This window comes from Melanotaenia boesemani, chromosome 14 (assembly GCF_017639745.1).
Source record: "Melanotaenia boesemani isolate fMelBoe1 chromosome 14, fMelBoe1.pri, whole genome shotgun sequence".
NCBI lineage: Eukaryota > Metazoa > Chordata > Actinopteri > Atheriniformes > Melanotaeniidae > Melanotaenia > Melanotaenia boesemani.
In genome coordinates, this window is record NC_055695.1 from 8,178,457 (window position 1) to 8,202,285 (window position 23,829).

The 23,829-nt window shown below is 36.5% G+C and overlaps 1 protein-coding gene across 1 annotated transcript; it reads left to right on the forward strand.

Moving 5' to 3' along the window:
- Window positions 1-3,738: 3,738 nt before the first annotated feature.
- LOC121652476 lies at window positions 3,739-10,638 on the forward strand. Its single transcript, XM_042005230.1, has 5 exons — window positions 3,739-4,658; window positions 6,211-6,537; window positions 6,942-7,100; window positions 8,771-8,814; window positions 8,911-10,638. Exons 1-5 carry the CDS (start codon window positions 4,589-4,591, stop codon window positions 9,070-9,072), a joined length of 762 nt encoding a protein of 253 aa, XP_041861164.1. The 5' UTR covers window positions 3,739-4,588; the 3' UTR covers window positions 9,073-10,638.
- Window positions 10,639-23,829: the final 13,191 nt, after the last annotated feature.

A 23,829-nucleotide genomic window follows, 5' to 3' on the forward strand; every position in this document is an offset into this window, starting at 1 on the left:
TACTGGCTAACTAGTGAGCTGCATAATAAATGTTTTGCTAACTAGGTTAACTAGTTGTAATGATAGGTGGTTGTTTGCATGTTAGACCAACAGGTGGCGGTATGACATTGGCTGAAGATGTTTTGAAATCAGGAAGTGATGTGAGGGTGCTAAAGGTGGTGGCAATAAATGCAGCTCATAATGCTTGTTGGAGAGACATATCAACCTGCTTTCAATCTGTAAGTAAGAAACAGTACACTAGTGTCTAGTAAAAGTCTCCACTACTTAACAAAAATGCCAAAATGTTCACTAATGATCTGCTAAATGTGTTTAGAAAATCTGTGTCTTTTTCTTTTGCAAACCAGTTAATGAGCTTGCTTTGGTTGCAACAACAAAACTGTGGCAGACATGGACTGCTACTACAGTCCTTCTCATGGTACCCGAAGTCCATACCAGAGCCTGACCGGGTATGGTATGGTCCACATGAGGGGTATCCACCTCAGAATTGCAGACCTGCAGGGCACCACAAACCAGCACTTGTAGAGAGAGGACCAGAGCTGTCATTCAATTAAATTCAATTAAATTCAATTCAATTCTTTATTGTCATTATGCCAGCATAACGAAATTTTGAGGAGTCTCTAGGCTTAGCACACATAAATAAGAAAATAAAAATATAACAGGCACACACAAATAAGTAAAAAATATATAAAATATATAAATATAAAACATATCAAAAATATAACAACTCAATATTTACAGAAAATGAGAGAATTCACAGCTGACAGTAATATTTACAGGGTGTATAAAGTGCATCCTAGTGCAAGAATAGAGGTCTGTGTGTGTGTCTGTCTGAGGTGTGAATCTTCAGTGTGTGTGGCTTTGGAGGGTTGGGTGCATGTGTGCAAGTACTGCCGGTGGGGACTGGACTGCTGGTGTAAGTGTTGAACTACAGGGGGGCTATTGCTTTTAAGCTCTGGGGAAGAAGCTGTCTCTGAGTCTTTTTGTGGTGGCTCCTGATGGAAGCGGTACAAACAGTGCATTGCTCGGGTGGGTGGGGTCGGCTGGAATGTTTCTGGCCCTCTTCTGGACTCAGGCGGTGTAGATGGATTCCAGATCTGGTAGACAGTGGCCCACAATCCCCTGAGCTGTCCTCACCACATGGGCTAAGTTCCCCTTGTCCTGTGCTGTGCAGCTGCCATACCACACCATCATACTGAGACACAGGATGCTCTCAGTGGTGGCTCTTAAAGTTCCCAAGCAGCTGAGAAGAGAGCCGTTGTTGGTCCTTCTTCACTAGGTGTGAAGTGTTCACAGTCCAGGAGAGGTCAGAGGAAATGTGAATGCCAAGGAACTTAATGCTGTCCACATGCTCCACTGCCTCTCTGGCTTCCCTATCCTCACCACCTGGGGCCTGTTGGTGAGGAAGTCACTGATCCAGGTGCAGAGTGATGCTGACAGACCTAGGTTGTGGAGCTTCAGGGCCAGCACATCCGGGAGAACGGTATAAAAGGCTGAGCTGAAGTCCACAAACAGCACCCTAACATAGGGGTTGGGATGCTGTAGGTGTGAAGTGCTATTGAGACACCATCCTCCATAAAACGTTTCTCTCTGTAGGCGGATTGCAGCCTGTCCAGACCAGCAGGGATGGTGTCCTTGACTTGCATTAGGAAGATCCGCTCAAAACACTTCATGATGACTGGGGTGGTCATCAGAACCAGAGGTGTGATTCTAAATGTTTGAACGTTAACTCGGTTGTCTGGATAACTCCCTTGGAGATAACTCAGTTGTCTGAGCATGTGTGTGATAACTTTTTGAACATGCATAGAGGGCAATCCATGAGTGCCAATGAAATAAAAATTAGCACTCCTAGCAATACATTCTGCAGTACAACTCATAAGATTTAATAACCCACTCATCCTGAAAAAAAAAAAAAGATATTCATATAAACTTGCTACCTACAAATTATAATTCTCCTACTGATGCTTCTTCATCCAAAACTTGCCAAACTGGCATCATGAAAACTAAAAGAATTTTTTTTTCCTGCAGGTTATTGGTGGGACTGCTATGTTGTTGTGCAAGTGCAATTCCACTATATATTGTTGCAGGCATTTGATGATTATGGATATGATTATTATTATTATTAGTGTTTTATATAAAATACTGTTTTCCTGTGTGTACATTGCACCACTTCACACATTCCCACAGAAAAGGTGGAATGTTTAGAGCTACAGTGTAAATGAAACTCAGCAGAGTGGGAATCGCTGATTCACTGAATTATGTAATTTGGTGCTAACTGGCATGAAGAAAAATGGTGTTAAAAATGTTACCAGGTCAAAATTTAATTAACAGATTTTGAAACTGCCACGTATTGTCCATGTGGACAATATCTTTTATATTTTACATTTTCTAGAGAGTCTAAAATATCTCTGCAGAGAAATACACATCCACACTCTTTAATTTAGACATAAGACATTTTTGTTTTGTTTGTTTTCATAGAACAGTGCTATTTAGAATGTCCTAAAACATGTGAAGCAATACAACAACAGAGTATGAAGGTTAGATGAAGAACCACAAAACTGTTTTAGCACTTTACAGCTGAGTCATGAGCATGAAAACCGGGAGGTCTTCAATAACCTCACAGATGATGTGGTGATACTGAAACCAAACCAACAGAATCCCACCTTACACATGTAACACTTTTTATCTTCAAAGCCCCCAACTTCCTCAGCTGTGGTTAAAGTGTTGTGTGTGTGTGTGATGCATATGTGTCAGATTATTTACACATGTAGCTGTGAGTATAGCAACAGGAAATAACATATTTAATATTACAAAATTTATGTATTATCAGTATAAATTATTCTCAAGTGTGGAAATTTGCCTTCTTGCCTACCATAAGGCATTAAACACACAATATTATCTGTAAATGTAATAATTCTTTCATGCTGCACCTTTAAAGGTATATAATATTGCTATTTCATAAATATATTGGTTTGTTTTAATGTTATATAAAAAAACTTAAACATGTTGGTCTTCAGAATGAATCAATACTGCTATTGGAACAAATGCTACCCATTTGTATTGTTAAAAATGTGAGATTTATGTTTTATTTATTTTCACTTCAGTTGGACATCACTTCTTTGGCTTTTCTATCATCCCCTTCATCCTAGATACATGTACCATCCTGACTATAAACATCCATCACACACCTCCACCACACTGATCCCTATAGCAGCAAATCCAATGAATACAATAAATAATAAAATAAAATCACCAGCCAGTAGGCCATACGTTACTAGTATGAAACTTTATTCGGTCTTCTTCAGAAATTGCACATTGCATGACCTTTTCTAAAGAAGACTGAAGTTTCAGTCAAAACATGTCAAAAGATAAAATTACAGCTCCTTAAAAAAAACTCTTTGTCTAATCAAAAAGAAACCTTTCCAACTACAGCCAGCAGGTCATCTTAGGTCCTTTGCAGCAAAATTAACTAAACAGATGAGTTGCATGAGTGTGCTGTGTGGTTTTGTGACAGATGTTAGATGCATTTTCTGATGTGACGGGTGCCAAAGTATGGTGACATTATCTTTTTGGTGCAATTGTGCAAGCTAGTCTAAAAATTAAGTAATGTAATTAGTCAAATATTGGTAGCTTATGAAGATGTCCTTTTTTTGAAAACACTTGTGGTTATAGGAAGAACACGATAGCAAGTTTAGTTTGTTTTCTAATTGTTCTCAAATACATTAACAAAGAAATTCAGCTTTTTAACATTTTTTTTATGGTATATTGCTTTATAATTGTGGTATACTGCTGCCACCCATGACTTTGCTTTTTCTATTGAGGTCAAAGACTTTAATTGTTGTAAAATGAGACTATAGTGAGAGAAAATGTAAAATTAAAAAAATTGCCACACGGCTTTGGGATCAGCTTTAAAAGATTTGGCTTAATTATCATTATCATTTGTCTATTTATCCACCTACAGTACTGTAACAGGTGATTCTTTATAGTCTGAAAAAGATGATCATTGGGACCACTCCTCTAAAGCAATATGAAATCCATATAGGTGAATGTTTCTTTGGGCCTTCAGCAATGCTTTTGAAAGCCATGTCAAACCTCATTTCATTGCTTTTCTAATATCAGATAGATGAATGTGCTTTCTGTTTATATTGCTTGTTTATGAACCATGGCAGTTATTGCACAAATAGTAAAAAAATAGTGGAGAAACAAAAGAGGGGATTTAATTAATAAAGATTTTTTTTAAGTAGCAAATGTTGAGGCTGTTACACATGCAGGTTCTCAGAATATAAAGCATTTGTTCCTCCTCTGTTTGCTTGCATCATGTGAGTGACAACCTGTTCTAGCTGAGCTCCTCAGCCTACGCCACACGTCCATGAACTTCTTTGAAGTCTTCTGTTACAGGAGGTGCTTGTGATACCATAGGTAGATAAATCGGTGTTTTTGCAAGTTCCTGCCTACAGTTTCCTTTTGTCTGGCTCAAATGCTACTATTTGGTAAGACAGCTTAGATTTCAACGAGGCTGCTCATATAATCAGTAAGATCAAAGACTGGAGGGCCATCGTGCCAGGACTGTGAGCAGAAGATTTCTTCAGTCATGGCTGGAAACATTGTCAGAAAACCTCTTGAGTTTATTTTGATCTTCACAGTTCACATGGTTTTAAATGGTAAGTTGTTTTCTTTTAGAACTGATTATTTAGGTTTTCACATCTGGGTTTTTTGGAGGGTTTTCACCTGCTTGAGGGTTGTGGTTATTTTCATGTTTTTTTACACACTTGCAGTTGTATAATTAAATTAGCTTTTTGTGTCAAATATTGCATTTGTAACTTGTAAAACTAGATTTCTATAGAAACTTTTTTTTTGTTTGTTTCTCAGAGTGAGTTACTGGAACTGAACGGTATTGAGGAGAGGAAAACAGTAATGGTTTTCTGTTACGTTGTGGTTCTGATACTCTCAGTTTGGCTGCGGTATCGGCTGTAGTATTGCTTCTGCAAAGGCACATTAAGATGGGGGGGTAGTGCTAAATGCTCATTTTAAAAAGTTTTGGATGATGTGAAAAACAAAATCAGATCATGGCCATCTTTAATCTTGTTAAATTTTATGATATACTGCTATTAAGCACACCAAAACATTTTATATATAATCAGAATAAAACATATACGGTTATATTATGTATCTCAAATACCAGTGCTGTCTTTCCAAAATCTAGTTGAGAGGATTTTCCTTTCCCCAACCCGTACGTGGCTTACAAGTAAACATTTTTGACTATCATATGCCGCAACCACACTTCCAGAAAGGTTGTTCCTTTGTGTGAAATGTTATAAGAACAGAATGACAGACTGAAAGGTTTGCATATAATTTAAAATCTATGTTAACATCTATATTATAGAGAGACAGTATGCCCATATTGCAACTGAGAAGTTTTACTGAGCTTTTTTTTCAAACAAGTTGGCATAGGGGCACCATGTGTAGCTATTTGCAGTTCATTTGTGATTCTTAAATAGGTGGCATAACACTGAATTACCAAACTTGTCACTGTAAATTAATATTTTTTCTGATGCAGGTACCTGCAAGGCAAACGTTTCAATGTAGCTTTAGCTTAAGCTAGCAGTTGCCATTTTGCTTGCTTACTTTAACTTTAATAATGCTGGTAGAACAAATATGTGTCATTGGAGTTTAGTTGCTGGGAATTGTTTTAATTTATCAGCGTGTTTTGTAGCTACTTAGAGTGGATGAAAATAACTCAAGTAAAACAAGGGTCATAATTCAAACATAATGTATATATTTTGGAAATTGTCTTTCCATTATACTGCTAAACTACTTAGGAGTATATTTCTGATCCAGATGTCATTTTTAAGTATTCATTTAATAGATTTAGCTTTAAATTACTTTGAAGATTCAGATGATACAAATATCTTTGTAAATAATCACATAATATTATTAAACAACATTTAATGGCTAGATTAGCTTAAGTCTCAAGTCGGATGTAATCTGAAATGTAATCTCAAATTGATTAATTCATCAGTATACATTTGTCACTAACAGATACAATAATAAAATAGTTGGTCTGTTACTCTGAAATGGATCTAGTTTTTTTTTCAGCACAAGAATCTTAATTTGTAAATGAGTACTGCCAGTGGTTAAAGAGTTGTACTTTTATATGAACACTTTCAACACATCTCCTCCCTTATTGGTGAATCTTCTTCTGTTTCCATACAGGCCCTGGCCAAGCAAAGCATATCAGAGGCATCCTTGGCAAAAACATCACACTCCAGTTTGATTTCAATGCCAACATCACGGATAAAAGTAGCTTTGCAGTTTATACAGAAGGACAAAATAAAATCTCTGAGTATCCAAATTTTAAGAGCAGCTTTAAAATTTTACCTAACAATTCTGTGCTTTACCACATCAGAAATCTAACTCTAGAAAACAGTAAAGTGTATTGGATGTGTTTGTTTCCGGAATTTACAAAACATAGTGGTATACCCATAACAGAAAGTAATAAAGTGAAACTGATCGTTCAAGAGGATGACAGCAGCACTACAGGTAAGAGCCTGATTTATGATTAAATAACATCATGTAGATGAGAGGTACACTTTTTCAGTCTGCCGAGTACAACATAACACCTAAGATTTTACACATTTAAATTGTGGGTGTTTTTGTTATATTAGCAGCCACCTTGTAAATTATTCCTGTTACCATGCTTTTTGTTGCTCATTATTTCAAATCATCACTAACAAGAAATGAACTTCATAAAGTAAGGAAAGAGAAGTGAGACACAAACTTAAAGTTTGTGATTTGTCATTATGTAAAACTACAAAAAACTGGGTATATGAATGTAGCCAAACACAGTTTCCACTTGACTTTACAGTCACAGTACCTGTCATAAATATGCAGATTAAAAAAATCCATTTTTCTGCACTAATGACTACATATTTTCGTTCCCACAGTTGCTCCTGCAACAACTCATGACAACCTCATGACACCTTCAGACAATGGAAGTTCCAGTTTATTTTCTTCTAATACCATCACTTTCCTTGTGGTTACATCTGCGGTGCTTTTAACTGCAATACTTTCATTCTTGATCTGTTGTCTTGCGAAAACAAAAGGTAAGGAAAGTGTGGTCCAGAAATAATAATCCTTTCTCTATTTGTTCAATATATTTGCAGTAATTGATTATTTACTTCTCTTACTGGCAGTGTTATGTTGTTAAGATATCACTTATTTAATTAACTCATGATGAGCATTGATTTCTTGAAAAGTAGCACGGTTTTGATTTTGTCCATGTTGTAGTATTAGAATAATTTGAGTACACTATATGTTGGTAATTAACTTTATGCAAGGAAACATATCCAGTATGCTATATAATGATAACTGACTTTGTTCTGGGCTGCTACACAGTTCTGTTTTCATGGGTGCAAAGATTGTGTTCATTCTGTGGAAAAAATTTGCAATTGTATAGGCAAGTGCTGAAAAATGCAAACCAGATTGCAGTTTCGTATCCTTTTGTTGCATTTGATGATTCACATTTTTTTAAATGAAAGCCTCCCTCAGCGCATGCAAATGTTACCGTACCTACTATAACTGTGAGATGAGTAGGAAAATTATTTATTTGTTCTCTTTCACTTTAGAAGCAAACCCCTCTGGCCTACTTTGAGTGGGAGCTATGCCACAGTTATATTTTGACAGTCCCGTTCACCTCAGAAACCACATTTGATGATTTCCAGTATGAATACATGAGCAGATTTTTTGCTGATTATGCACTATTGTCATACCAAAAATACCTGGTTCAACTGCTATCATGATTATCATTTTTTATCTATATAACACTTTCACATACCTAGAGGTACCCAAAGTGCTGCACAGGTAAAATAACTAAACATAAAAACAACAATAAAACAAAAAATATGAGAAAAGATGGTAAAAAGCCTGGCCTAATGATCATGCTCTCTGGAGTTAAAAAGCAATACAAAAAGATTTGCTCTTGAAAGAGATTTAAAATAATTCAGGGTTCTGGCAGACCTAACAGAAAGAGGAAGACCATTTCAGAGTTTAGGGGCTACTGAGGAAAAATAGTTTAGAAGAAAAATAATAGTTTAGAAGCTCAGGCAGACAGGGAGGTACCAGACCATTAAAACATTTAAAAGTCAAAAGTAAAATTTTAAAAGAAATTTTGGATGGATGGATGGATGGATGAATGGACGGATGGTTGGATGGATGGATGTTTCTTAGCAATAAATCTTATATTGTTGGAAAACATATTCTCTTTAACGACCTGGCATACAGATACGAGGATATCACATTTTTAGTTGTTTGCACTAAAACACTAAACTCTGTTTAAATGGAACCTGTGATACACAAATGTGAACACTTGCACTGCTATCTGGTCAAACATCTGGGCACCCGGATTAGTCAATAGGCTACCAACTAGTGGCAACATTTCAGTCCTGGTACTACTGGATCTCAGTGCTGCATTTGACATGGTCGGCCATAACTTTTGTTTTCGGCCATAACAATGAGTTTTGCTTAACGGATAGATTGAATGTTATTTCTTTGTTTTTTGTGTGAAACAGCTGAACATTAACTGACATGTTTATGCATGTGTCTTGCAAGTTGAAACTAGAGGATGAAATCAGTGGGAAAGCACTGTAACAGTAAAGTTTTGATAGTAAATGTAAATTAACAGTAAGATAAAATACAAAAATCCTGAAGGAAGGTGCACTCTGCAGTGAAATCATTCTCCTAACTCAATATATCATATGTTGTGTTTCTTGTACAGACCAAGAAACAGAGCCACACAGAAATTCCAATCCCACGGTGCAGGTATGTACATTTTTCCATCTTTTAAAACAATTTGTGTGGAAATAAATACAACCCAACTGCACAGATCACTCAGTCAAACTCTAATTGTATCTGCAGGAAACAATTTCCTCTGTGGAGTTTTCCATGAATGTTCCTGGACCCTCATTGGTCTATAGTGTCCTGGACTTCCCCAAGAGACCTCCAACAGTTGTGGAATTTAATCCCAGTGACACAGAGTATGCCTCTGTCAGCTACCTCCCAGAAAAGAGACAAATATAACACACAGCTAATTGTAAAGCTCCTGATCTTTTTTGGTTGATGTCATGGTTTGTTACACTGCTTGGCTGAAAAGAAGTTGCTACCTGGATTAAACTAAGCAAATAAGTATGAGGCTTCTGTTGGATAACTTCTGCATGGGCAATTATCTCTCAGCTGACAAAAAATTATTTATCTGATGCCATGAGTAGTCTCTCATTTTTTAACAAACATGTTAAAGCCACATCCCGTGGTTGTGGCAACAATATTATCATTGGCATGCACCAAGCAGAGAAAACATCTAAGGAGATGGCAGAAACTACAAAAATTGGGTTAAGAACTCTCTAAAGCATCATTAAAAACTGGAAGGATAGTGGGGAACCATCATCTTCCAGGAAGAAATCCTGGATGATCTTGATCCGCAATCACTTTGGTGAAATTAAATAAAAGAAAAACAATAGTAGAACTCAAATTTATGTTCAGTAGTGAAAGTAAAAGCATTTCTACAAGCACAATGCAAAGGAAATTCAAGTGATTGGGACTGAACAGCTGTCTAGCCATGAGAAAACCTCCTGTCAGTGAGTTTAACTGGAGAAAATTTGCTAGGTAGCTTAAAGATTGAACTCTGGAGCAATGAAAGAAGTCATGTGATCTGATAAGTCCAGATTCATCCTATTCCAGAGTGGTGGGAGCATCATGGTAGGAAGAGAGGCAGATGAAGTGATGCAGCCATCTTGTCTAGTCCCTGCTGTAGCATTGTGAAGAAAGTGCTATGATCTCAGGTTGTTGCAGTTGGTTACCTATAGGTTAAGAAACATTATGTGCCCAAAGAATGAGGTCAGCTGACTACCTGAATATACTGAATGACCAGGTTATTCCGTCAGTGAATTTCTTCTTCCCTGATGGTACAGGCATATTTCAAGATAACTTTAATATGTATTAATAACAAGAAAAACTAAGCAGTTTGAGACTATGTTCATGTTTTGTGTTACAAGCAAGATGGGGAAGCAAGTAAAGTATTAAGACATGTATAAAAAATGCATGAACAGAAACAAAAATAATTAATCTTCTGCTCTTTTACTCTTTTCTTAGTTCACCTTTTTTAATAAACACAACTGAAGGGTTGAGGTGAAATGAAACCGTTTTGGAGACACAAATTTACCATGTGTTTACAGAACAGTTGTTCAGTTCAAGAGTACTGTACATTCACAGGTTATACTTGTGATTTTCCATTGTTTTTTCTGCATCTACAGCAGTTTTACAAATGCAGCAACTATCTGACACTATCTCACTTCCCACTGCCTTGCAAAAAGTGAAAAGTTCTCTGTTTCCCAATGCTCACTTTTTTTGATAGATTTGTCAGATAAGAAGTACTGACCGAGTTCTCACTTCCATGTATTATTGATTGTTGTCAAATGTGCAATGCAGTTACACTCATCCTACTTACTGTATACTGGAAAACAAGCAGACTGGCAGTACATCCTGGATGTTGCTCATTGTTCGGAAAAGAAAATACCCAACATAGAGAGTAAATTATGACTGTGGTGCATGCTCAGTTTGTAAAAATTTTATCTGAAATAAAGCTGCTGTTTCCCCTTTTGTTTGTCATCATTGGTCTGACATTTTTATCTCTATAGTTTCATGTAAGAGTTGCTTAAACAAAAATCCTGTTCACGTGCAGCTTAGATTTTAGTTTTCCTGCTGTGATAAATAAAGTATATTAATTTTGATTTAATTTAATTTAATTTAATTTCCTCGGCTGGCCTGGGAACTCCTCGGGATCCCTTCGGATGACCTGGTGAATATGACGGGGGGAGAGGGAAGTCTGGGTTTCCCTGCTTAGGCAGTTGCCCCCGCGACCCGACTCCGGATAAGCAGCAGAAAATGGATGGAGGGATGGAGGGAGGGATGGATGGATGGATGGATAATTTAATTTCATAAATTTAGATGTTTGTTTAGCTAATAACAGACAGAGAAATGAATAAAATGAACAATGTCAAATCTGTACAATACATACACAATTGGTCTTGTCTGTCCAAACCACAAGACTCCCAGAAGTCTTGTGGTTTGTTTAAATGGAAGTTTGCAAACCTAAGCTGTGCAGTCATGTTCTTTTGTTCTCCTGGTAATTTTTCTTAACAAACCATACATATCTATAATTTTTCTATTTGTACTGTCATGAACTTTAGCATGCCAAGTGATAAGTGAGATATAGCTCTCTTTTTTCCACACAGTAGGTTGACAAGAAAGGGGTCAGAGAAAGTGGGGAGTGACCAACAGCAAGGGACCCTAGGTTAGGATTTGATCCATGGCCAGGTGTGTTGATGAACTGTAGCCTCTTTGCATTAAGCAGCCACTCAACCAGTTGAACCAAACACCGTCCTGCTCTTAGTTTTTGCAGTTTCTCTGAATAAGGATGCACTGATACTGATACTAGCATCAGATATAATAATACCAGTACTGGGTACTGGTCCCAGTATCAGGTATTGGTCCAATACTATGTGTGTGTACTTGTACTTAATATTCATAAAGGTGTTCCAGTACCGGTTCAAGTCTGTAACCACTATTTTATAAAGTATTGAATTAAAACTGTGAGAACACATGTGTAAATAAGAGATCTCAAGTTTTGATAAATGGAGATGGAAAGTAAACAATGCATTAAAACAAAATCCATGTGAAAAAGTGCAATAATCTGAACATGCTCTGAATCCAGTTTTTAACATTGCATTATTTTACCATACCATCCCAACTTTATTTATTAAGCACTTTAAAACAACCATTGCTGAAACAAAGTGCTACACTCATATAAAATCAACTTAAATACAAATTTTGCAAAGTGATGGTCAAAATTCCACCTGATGTAACAATAAAAACTTGCCTTTGAGTAACAAAGGGAATTTTGAACCTCAGCATAACAGAGCAGAAATCTTTGTGTCAGCTCAGCATTTTGGGAGCAAAGGCTGTAGCAATAATTGCTCAAGAATTGCTGCCTCCCACTTGTTTGAGCAAAGACAATGGTTTTTCTGCTTGTGTGCATGTTTGCTGCTGCATTCTGTACAATGTCACATGCAAATTAAGTGCCTGCACCTTGTGCAACATAACACCCACCTTTGTTGTATCAGGCTTTCTTATACACAAACATAACTTCACTTTACCATAAATGAGCTGCTGCATCTTCTAACCGAGGACTATGCAAATTACAAATGTGCAACATGGCAGTCATGGACAGACATACAGCTTATTGCTTATTACTGAGGGTAATTTAATGATGCATGTTGTGCTTTTCATAATTATGATGTTTCCTGTTTAAGTGTTTTACTCAAAGTTGCAGCCCAACACAACAAGCACATGACCACAATAGGGTAAGGTTGTCTTAGGGCTCTGATTTTATTTTACTAAATGCTAAAAATATCACTTCATTGTCATTGTTCATATTGCACATATTCATATTGTCAAAGAAAGCCAGACCTCCCGAATAAACATATTTGAATACTGAAAGTAATTACTGTGCAAGACCCAGGATTACAAAGTGTGCAATGTCACTGCATTATTTTAGATATAATTAAGAATATAATGTATGACAAATCACATGACATATTATGACATGCTATATACTTTTATCAACTTTGCATTTTATAGCACTGGATGGCAAACTATGGAAAACTTAAACATTTCCTTTTGCCTTCTTCTATCTTGTGACCTCAAGTTTTGTTCACCCAGTTTTTCTTTTCTAAGAATGTATTGCATTTTGTAAAAGTTAGCATTATCCTCATTTTTCCATGAATGCAGGCTGATTTGTAATGCCATGCTAGTATCAGATCTGACCTCTTTCTTCCATCAGGACTCCCTAAATTCTTTGAGGCTTTGGAAATAGATGAAAAGATTCAAGAAGATGCTGGAGTCATTCTTCAGAAGTTTTGAATTGATTGAATAACTGAATTAAATCGCTGAAGATTTGTCAGCTGCATCTTCATGATGAGAATAACCTGTGGACATGCAGAAAATGCACACTAAAGGCAATGCAAGTTTATTTGTATAGCACAATTTAATGACAGGTTGATCCAAATTGCTTTACAGAAACACTGAAACATTAGAAAATAAGAAGCATAATTTAACATTAACAACAAAAGAGAAAGGAAAAAGAAAGAACATTTTAAACACAAACATTAGATAAAAACAGTATTAAAACATGATCAAGTTTAAAAATTCAAGCTTTAAAGAAACAGATGCTGATTTGGACTTTTTAAAATAAAAACTATTCAAATGCAGCAGAGAACAGGTGGGTATTTAACCTGGATTCAGCTGATCTGAGGCTTTCTGGGAGTTTGTTCCAGACATGTGGAGCACAGAAGCTGAATGCAACTTCTCCATGTCTGGCTCTGACTCTGAGAACTGATAAGAAACTGGATCCAGATGACCTGAGTGTTTTAGTAGCATCATACTGGGTCAAGAGGTCACTGATGTACAGTGAGGAAAATATATATTTGAACACCTTACTATTTTGCAAGTTCTCCCACTTAGAAATCATGGAACTTTTTGGTCTTAATTCCACTCAGTGTTTGGAGGAAGAAGAATGATGAGTACCATCCCAAGAACACCATCCCTACTGTGAAGCATGGGGGTGGTAGCATCATGCTTTAGGGGTGTTTTTCTGCACATGGGACAGGGCGACTGCCCTGCATTAAGGAGAGGATGACAGGGGCCATGCATTGCGAGATTTTGGGGAACAACCTCCTTCCCATTGTTAGAGCACTGAAGATGGGTCGTGGCTGGGTCTTCCAACATGACAATGACCTGAAGCACACAGCCAAGATTGCCAAGGAGTGGCTCCGTCAGAAGCATATCAAGGTTTTAGAGTGGCCTAGCCAGTCTCCAGACCTAAACCCAATAGAAAATTTTTGGAGGGAGCTCAAACTCTGTGTTTCTCAGCAACAGCCCAGAAACCTGACTGATCTAGAAAAGATCTGTGTGGAGGAATGGGCCAAAATCCATCCTGCAGTGTGTGCAAACCTGGTGAAAAACTACAGGAAATGTTTGACCTCTGTAACTGCAAACAAAGGCTACTGTACCAAATATTAACATTGATTTACTCAGGTGTTCAAATACTCATCTGCAGCTGTATCATACAAATAAATTGTTAAAAAAAAATCATACATTGTGATTTCACGATTTTTTTTTAGATTATGTCTAATCTAAAAATCTCTGAGCATTCAATAAAACATAAAGTTATGAGCAGGAAAGTAAGTAGTTGAACTGAGATGAACTCTGATTGATAGTTCAGGCACCAGCTGCTCATTACTCACACATAACAGAAGAGTGGGTGTTCACTTGAAAAATGTTTACAAGCCTCATGTAGAGACAGCATCTGGTATTTCCATATATATATATATATATATATATATATATATATATTACCTGAAACCATCATTAACTAAATTTGTCTGAGGTGGATTGTTGTTTGAAACAAACTGCATTTTGGGCAGAAACCGGTAAAGTATTAACACCTCTGATTTGTGTGACGTCTTAATCATATATAGTGGTGCTTCTGTCCTGTAGGTGTGAAATTGACATATATCCTGTTTTCAGCAAAAAACTGTCTCAGTCTAAAAATGGAAAGGTTTCAGAAGTCAACATGGAAAATTCGTGCATTTGTTCTGAGCTTGTTTCCCCACATTGCTCTACATATTTTATACATTTATTTTAATTTTTCCTTCTCAGAGCATGATCTCATGACCTGAGTGATTTATATCTGTGGTGATACAAACCCTCTGCCGTGCTTTTCTTTTCTTCCCCCCAGTAAAACAAAGCTTGAGGATTTTTAAAAATGTGTATATACCTACAGGAGGAAATTGAACTTTTTTTTTTGAGTATTCCTTAGTAGAAAAAAGTTGTCTATAAATTTGACTTCTGAAGCTCATGCTACTCTTTGGCAATGATAACTTCTTGCAGGTCGCTTTTGCACCAGTCTTTGACTTTAAGTTGCTGAACTGTCCAATTTACTCTTTAATGCTAACTTTCTTGAGTTCTGAGATTTTGGAGAGTTTTCTTCCATACTTTACTATCCTCAGAAATGGTATTAATAGAAACCCAAACTCCAACATGTCCACCAATAATAATCTTTAAATTTAAAAGAGCTGCTTGTGTGGAAACAATGTCCTTTTTATATGCACTAAACAGGTCTACTCAGCTGCGATTAAAGTTAAGGTAATTCCTCCCTGATTAGCATTTAACTAAGAGAATTAGTCTATTTGTTAATTTACAAACCATCATTTTGTATGCAGGTCAAATATCTCTTTCTAAACATGTAAAATGTACCTGCAGATCTCATAATAATATTTTGGGGTTCTTGGAGACTTATTATTTTCATTAAAATTAGCTCAAGAAGCCCAATCTGGACAAGTTATTAAAAATAAATTGGGGGTCTTTTTTCCATTAATAACCCTTCTCTCTGAGCTTATTGGACCTGATTCAAATTAAACAGCTCTCTGACAAGCTCTGCACAAGTCTAATGAGGCATTATTTTGAATCGGGTGTGTTGCAGCAGGGAGACATCTAAGACCTGCAGGATAGTGGGCCTTGAGGACCAGGGTTGGGGATCTCTGCTCTAAGGAAATCAAAACTTTGCTTTTCTAGAATTTTTGACTTTTGAACTCAGTCAGTGAGACTCCAGGCTTGAAAGGTCATGTTGGGAAAAATGAAACAGGATCCACAGCTGCCACTCCATAAGGATGTTGTTGTCATAGAATCTTTGTAAAATCCACAGATTTCATTTTGGTTTGACTATGAGATACATTCAGCAAAGTGGTATACTTTTTTATGTGTTTAATGTATTTTTATTACAGATAAATTTGTTTAGTTGCATTAGCTGTAGGCTCTGTTTCCAACTGGAACAGGGGTCTGTTTACAATACACTGAAAAACAAAGTTATCAGATGGCCTAGTTTTTGTCATGGTAAGAGTGGATACTGACTCTAATCTGTTATAGCTAATGTAAGCCATGGTTTAGTGTAACTGGGATGGTGAGGACCCAAATGCAAAACAAATAGACTGGGGGAAAAAATGAAGAATAAGCTTTATTAAATTTCCAGGAAGAGTCAGGTGGTTTGGTCTGTAACTGCTGTGGAGACACGGGTGGAATCAAACCTGTGGTAAAAAAGTTACAGAGAGTCTGGAACGAGTAAAAGTATATGAGGTTTATTTACAAGACAAGTATTGAATACAGAATTACTTACAAGTAAATGAGAGTGGTCGTCCTGACTCGCTTGAGTCAGGAGAGACTCTGGGGAGGCAAGAAGAAAAACAATAGTTATACGTTTCTGTAGAAAGAATCCTCTTTCCTGAAGCTCTTGGGTGGACACACAACTCCAAAAGCTGGAGTCAAAACAACTTCACATAGTTTTATCCCCACCAGAACCTGTTTGACTAATGGTCTGAGGAAGGAGCAGATAAAGGTCATCTTACCCTCGTGGTGAACATTTTAACAGAGCATGTATATGAAGAGAACAAACCTTAAAAGTAAATTAAAGCATGATGAATAAAAATTTACAATGTAAAGAGTGTAATATAGTAACAATTAGTATAAATACAATTTATAAATGAACATAGTAAAAGGAAGTAATTATAGTTGTGATTATAATATTATATAGAGAGCATAAAAAGTAAAATTTCTTCCACAAACCCCCATCACCCGCTTGCCAGTGAGACAGAACTAGTAAGTGAGCAGAAATCCAGGAGATAACAAGATGATGAAATGTTGTTTTAAGCAAGTGAGACTCATTGTGATTGCTTGTCCTTCCAAAATGCGGTTCAGGGTTCAGGTCAATCCAGACACTGAACAGCGCTGAGACAAAAGGCAAGGTCAGAAACAGGCAGGGACTCAGTCTGGGAACAAACTCTGGAGAGTCAGGCATGGAAGCAAAGGCAATCTGGCAAATAGTGAGTGAGACCGGACAGGTTGGCACTGATGAGGTAATTTGCAGGTGGCACCAGCTGGTGGAATTGGTTTTCTGATGAGAGGGAGAGACAGAGCCAAAGAGCAGGAGGTCACAGCAGAGTGTAGCAGTTTCGTCTGTCATTTCCTGTTTTATTAGGCTTCCTGTGTTTTTGTTTTGACTGTTTTATCTCTTAGAGGCATATGCAACACCTGCCTTAAGTTGGTCTTTATCCTCTCCTGTAAAAAAATAGATAATTCGCTTGTGTCAAGTCCTCTGTTCAGCCTCCCAATTCTTAGACTCATCTCATTAGTCTAATTTGTTACTCCCTTTTTCCTCCTTGACTGTGACTTAGACTCAAAAACAATCTCAGCAAAACATTTAAAGGTGTCTCAAATTGTAAAATGCTGCTTGAGCAGAGAGAAGGCAGTGAGGATACACTGCTCTGTCCTCGTGTTTTATTATCAAGTGTTTTATTATCATAAATCATCATGTTCAAACAGGTGAGGAGGAAGAACCCAAATGCAGCACTACTGTGAGGAGGCAGGCAGATGTATGAACTAAGATTTTAATACCCCTAGGTGCTGCAAAGACAGATGCAACCAACAGTGACAATTAACTAACAGAACAAATTAAACTGGGAAGATATATTGAGGTTATGCTGACCTATGAGGGACAGGTGTTGTAATCAACAACTAAGAGTAAACCACGAGATAAACTCCACTAAATAAAACAGGTAGTAAGATTAAGCACACAAAAACAAGAACTAAATTTAACAGGCTTTGTCACTTCCCACATTGTTAGTGATGTAGCTGTGCCACATGTTATATTTAGCTTATATATATTGATATTAGTTTACAAAGATAGATCTCAGTCAAGGCTTTCTAATTAAGTGGAATTGCTGTCACCTCACCAGTTCTCTTCTTGTGTTTTTCTCTGACGGACCAAGACACAAAAAGAAGACTTGAGAAAAGGATTCAAAGTTGTTCAAATATGAAAATAGTATCCGTATCAGTGTTTTTGGTTTTTTCTTTGGTTTGTTTTGGTTTGGATTGGTGCTCTCTAAGACCAGGCTGTGAAAGAGGCCCATTCATAATAAATGCTTTAACTACAAATTTCTGCAAATACCTTCCCACAGGTTAAAAAAAAAATCACACACATTATATTTTAAAGGTTTTTCATGTCATGTAAGTTTCAAGCTGGCACTCACAAACTTTTAACAGGTTAACAGACAACATATGTATCATATGTGATACATACAACTTCTGAGACTTTCAACATCACTTTATGGGACAAACTTAGCTCAAAACCCAGCTGTATACAGTCTGATGTTTTTGTCCTGTCCTGTATTGGATACTGTGTGTACTACAATAATTCTGACATCACATTGTAAAAAAAAACTACTTATAAGCATTTTTTTCTTACATTTTTTAAGTGACCAAGACTCAAATGTAAAAAATAAAAAAAAAGAATATCTTGTCCATTATTTCTTTGGTCAGGCTTTAAAGGGTTAATATTTTCAGGGAATATTAGGCTTTTGTAACTTGGAGAAGTCTGTCTTTATAGCATGAGACATTGTGTTTACACACTGTTCCAATCTGAGGCTGAGACTGCCCTCAGGTGGTAGCAAATAACAGCATTAATAGCAAACAGCATATCACCCACACACCCACAAGGTGGCAGCTTCTTCCCAATAATGTATTTTTATATTTAGGACCACATTTTGGGAGCTACAGGGTAGATGCAGTCTTACAGCATCAATCTGCATCAAAGAAGGGAATCCAAGTAAAAAAGTCTGATGTAAAGGCAAATTAGTCGCTGCAAAATATGAATATGTGGCCATTTTTAAATTGTGTTAACATGTATGAATAGTGCTAAAATATTTTAACATAATTTGAACATAAAAACAATGGAAGTCATCACATTTATGTCGTAGACTTAAAATTTAATCTAAAAAGAGAAACTAAAGCATGAATTTATCTCATTATGAGATGCACAAATAGGTTTCAACCTCTGTCCATTCTGATGTGTAGAGGAGTTTCCTTTAGAGTTGCACTTTGGTATGTGAAGAAATTAATAACTTCCCTAAGACCAAAATTTAATACTTTCACATATATGTCTTGAAACATGTGCTGCAAATCACAGCAGACATCAGCAGGTCAGACAGCCATGCTTTTATCATGCCTGATATTTGAGTGCGGTAGGCCTGCTCAGGGCGGGTGATGCTTGAATTATTCTGAGCAGGGATGCAGAGCAGCACTTTAAATGACCGTGGAAATTCAACAAAGGCACAACTTCCTGTGGCAAAATTTTGTTAACATTAAAGGTGCAGCATGTAACACAATCAAAGGTCAATAAAAGAAACATTTTATGTTATTAAAACTGTTTCTATTGATATCTAATCGCTTCATTAAAATAACTGTTATGTTTTTATTCTCTTATAATGAACCATTTATATACTTACTATGGTTCCACATACTGTGCTGCCATATTTGTGCCACCATTTTTACTAGTATTAAAAAACTCCCTCTGAGCTTAAAAATAATAATTCTGTTTTCTAAATGAACATAAAATTATTAAAACTGTATATCTTTGTTGATTGGCTTGTGGGCAATAACTAGTATACATATTTAGCTACATAACACATACTGTATGTGCACTGATATGTCCTTTAAGGGGATCTGGGTGGTAAACAGCCTGCACAAGTAAGTTTTTTGTTTTCAAAATCCACATTGAACATGTGGTTTATTTGGTCAGTTTAACTATTTCTGTTTTGTAAATACGAAACAACTTTATAAAATGAAGTCGCAAGTGACTGTTTGAAACTGCCTAAAAGGGAAATGAGGAAAAGAATGAGGATGCAAAATGAGGAAGATAACCGGAAAATGTCATTTCACTCATGACCACATAGGTTTTATGTGCAGGTTTTACTTCATTTTATGTTGTTCTTGCCTCATAATTTGAAGTCACATGATTGTCTTTCTCACCTGGTGTCTTAGACTGGAGTTGTTCAAAAACTACTTTGTAAACTAAAACACAATTCTTAGTGTCAGATTCCTTGAAAGTTTAACTTTATTTTTCGATTTTCTGGTACAAATAGCATCAAAGGTTAAAAAGGACTTAAGAAAACAATATACATTTCAAGATAATTTGAAAACAATTACAGTACAAAAATATATTAAATACATGGTGAAACAGGAGTAAGTTAAGAGGGAGAAAAAAAAAGGGGGTTAAACACAGAGTACTAACAACAGGATTTAGCCACTTATCGTAAGCTCTATCAAACAGGAAGGTTTTAAGTTTAATAGCATAGAGGGTTTCTTTGTCCAGAACCCAAACTGTTTGCTGGTTTCACAAAGAGGGAGTCTGATAGCTGAAAGTCCTGCCATCTTTTCCAGCATGGAAGCTCTTGGAACCACATATAGGCCTGCATTCGAAAAGGAAAAAGTTCTTATGCATAGTGAATAAGATCATTAAGATAAGACAGAAATGACTGTTAAGATTTTTTATACAGGGAAAAAATAATCTTAACTTCTGTAATAGATTTTACAGTTTTAGTTTGTGGGTATTTCTTTGGAACATGATACTCTTAATTTTTGAAATAGTATGCAGAATTAAAAGTTTGTCAAGGACAAATCCTTATTAAATCTTCTCCAGGTTTTGTTGGGGGCCATGATAATGCCATCCAAAGTCACTTAGTTAGATATATTTAGATAGGGATCATACAGTATAAGGTTTTTATGACCAAATAATTACTTAAGCTTTGCTAAACAAATAGATAGACAGCCCAAATTAATAAATCTAAGTAATCCAGACCTGTCTCATAAAGAACAAACCTTTGAATTCAGCAACAATAACTATAGTTGAGTATCATCAGCTTAACACTGTAAATGTGTGTCAGATTTCCTGATATTGTTCAATGAAGGCATGTACAGGGAGCAAAGTGAATAACTGTATGTCATGTCATAAGTACATCTGGTGTGTGTGGAGGGCATTACATTTAAATCTGAATGTTTGACAAATACATTCACAGGCCACTTCATCATTTGCATCTGTTTAATCACTTTTCATCACAAATAGCACTTTAAGTAACCTACCTGTTGTTCTTGACATAGCTGGTAGCCCACACTGTTTTAAGTTCTGGTAATTCAGATCTGATAATCTTGAAAACTGTGATTCTGGATCAGCGTGGTCCAATCCAATGCTGCTTTGAACAACCGGGATAAAAGTAAGATGGATTATGTGATCCTCCATCATGAAAAATGGGATTCCCAAATCCAGATAGCTTTTCTCCAGAATAAATCTTTTGAACAACTGGCCCCAGGGTTTACAGAGAATGATCTAAAAGAGAGAATATATCCAGTGAGCTGCAGATGTCTGGGTGAAAATACGTTGTTGAAGTCAGAGGTCAGAAGAGAATACACAGGTAGGTAGGTTGGAGACGATAGAAAGGAAACTTTCAAAGATAAGATACTTTATTGTCATTATACAAAAATTTATAACAAAATTAATATAAAAAATACAGACTCATGTCAAGTACTATAATCAATGGCAACATTTACAAACAATATATACACATATATGCATACTCATAACACACATCTCTCTCTCTCTCTCTCTCTCTCTCTATATATATATATATATATATATATGTGTGTGTGTGTGTGTGTGTGTGTGTGTGTGTGTGTGTGTGTGTGTGTCTATATAGTGTCAATGTATGCAGAGGTAAAAGACCATTCATTTCTAAAGTAGTAACTAAAGCATGCAGAATGTCACATCTGAATGCACAGCATGTTGTACGAAGCAGATGGGCTACAGCAGCAGAAGACTACAGGTGCTACTCCTGTCAGCTAAGAACAGGAAACTGAGGCTAGAGTTGACACAGACTCACCAAAACTGGGCAACAGAGGGTCGAAAAACAACGCCTGATCAGATGCGTCTCTATTTCAGCTACAACGTTCAGATGAGAGGCTTAACCTAAAAGCATGGGGTACTGAAATAGTGTGAGGAGTATTTTCTTGGCACACTTGGGGCCCCTTAGTACCTAGATTGCATGGTTTAAACAGCACGGTCCATTGCTTTATAACCACAGTGTACCATTTTCTAATGGCTACTTCCAACAGGACAATGGACCATGTCACAAAGCTCAAATCATCTCCTTTTGGTTTCTTGAACATGACAATGAATTCACTGTACTCCAATGGTCTCTGCAGTCACCAGACCTCAATCCAACAAACCACTTTTGGGATATAGTAGAGTAGGAGATTCTCAACATCAACTGTCAAATCTGCAGCATGTGTGATGCTATCAATATGGACAAAAACTGAAAAATGTTTACAACACCTTGTTGATTCTATGCCACCAAGAATTGGGATGAAAAAGAGGGTCCAACCTAGTGTTAGCAAAGTATACCTAAAATAAATGTGGCTGTTGAGTGTAAGAAGCAAGCCAGCTCAAATCTAGAGCTTGATGACGTGTTTGTCTTTGTCACATTGAATGGGCATTGCTTATTTTGAATCAATCTGATTAATCAATCGACTGAAAATATACACCGATTGCTCATGTAAGAGTGATGTTTCCCTAAGGACTATAATAACCAGCAGCTAAAGGAAATTGCTAAATATCTTAATGTAATGAAGCTGTAAAAATGGGAATTGTTTTAAAAGATATTGGAAAGAAATGGATAAGCTCTTAAGAGTGCTTTACATGCAGATGCAGGATATCAGTGGAGATTAAGAACAGGACATGCACATTGCATTGCCTTATATCAGCACTATAATATTTGCACATGAAGCCTTAGAACTGTGTTTAAAATGTTCTTTCTTTTTCCTTTCTCTTTTGTTTTTAATTTTAAATTATGCTTCTTATTTCCTGATTTTCAGTGTTTCTGTAAACCACTTGAATCTCCCTGTCACTGAATTGTGCTATACATAAAAACTTACCTTGCCTTGCTCTGCATGTACAAAGCAAAGTAAGCAAGCAAAATTAAACAAATAGGAAAGTAACAGTTAAAAGTATGGCAAATGCAACACAAGAAAGCACGGATGCAGCTACTACAAGTATTGAAAACATAACAAAAAGCAGAAACATGCTGCAAGCTGCACAGATAACAGATGTTTGCAGAGACTATGGCAAAAACCCACTAACCTACATATTTAGTGTTTTGTAAAATCTGAAGCTTTTTTTCTAGTTTTCAATTTTCATCAGAAAACAATTTCTCTTTCTGACCTAGTCCTATAACACTACTCCAAATGAGCAACATTCAAATCAGAAATGCAAAAAAATTCTGCTCTTACACAAAACAGTTTCACCAAAAGTAATAAGTATCTCTCTCAGGTTTTATATGTTGCCTAACAAAGGCTACAATACTGTGGCATCCTGCACAATGCTAATTTGTGAAACATCTGTTAAGATAAGATTGGCTTTTTTGTCACATGCACAACTATACAATGTACAGGTGCAAATGTTCAAAAATAACCACACAGAATAAAGACGACAAAAAAGAAAACTATAAAAATTTAAGTGAAAACATAACAAAGAGGGGATAGTTCTTGTGTAGGCAGCGCTTGTATCAGCTGTGATGCTAATTTATCAGGCAAATGTCCTGTAGGAAAAAACTCTTCTTCATCTTGTCAGTCTTGTCTCTCAGGCAGTGGCAACGCTGGCCTAACGAGCAGTGACGAGAAGAGGGAGTGTCTAGGGTGGCAGGGCTGTTTGAGGATCTTCACAGCCCCTAGCTTTCAATGTTTTATAGAAATGTCCTGCAGGTTGGGAAGGGTGGTTCTGATGGTTCGCTTAGCTGAATGGACTATTCAGAAAGTCTTGCCTTGTAAGTTTCCCATCCAGGTTGT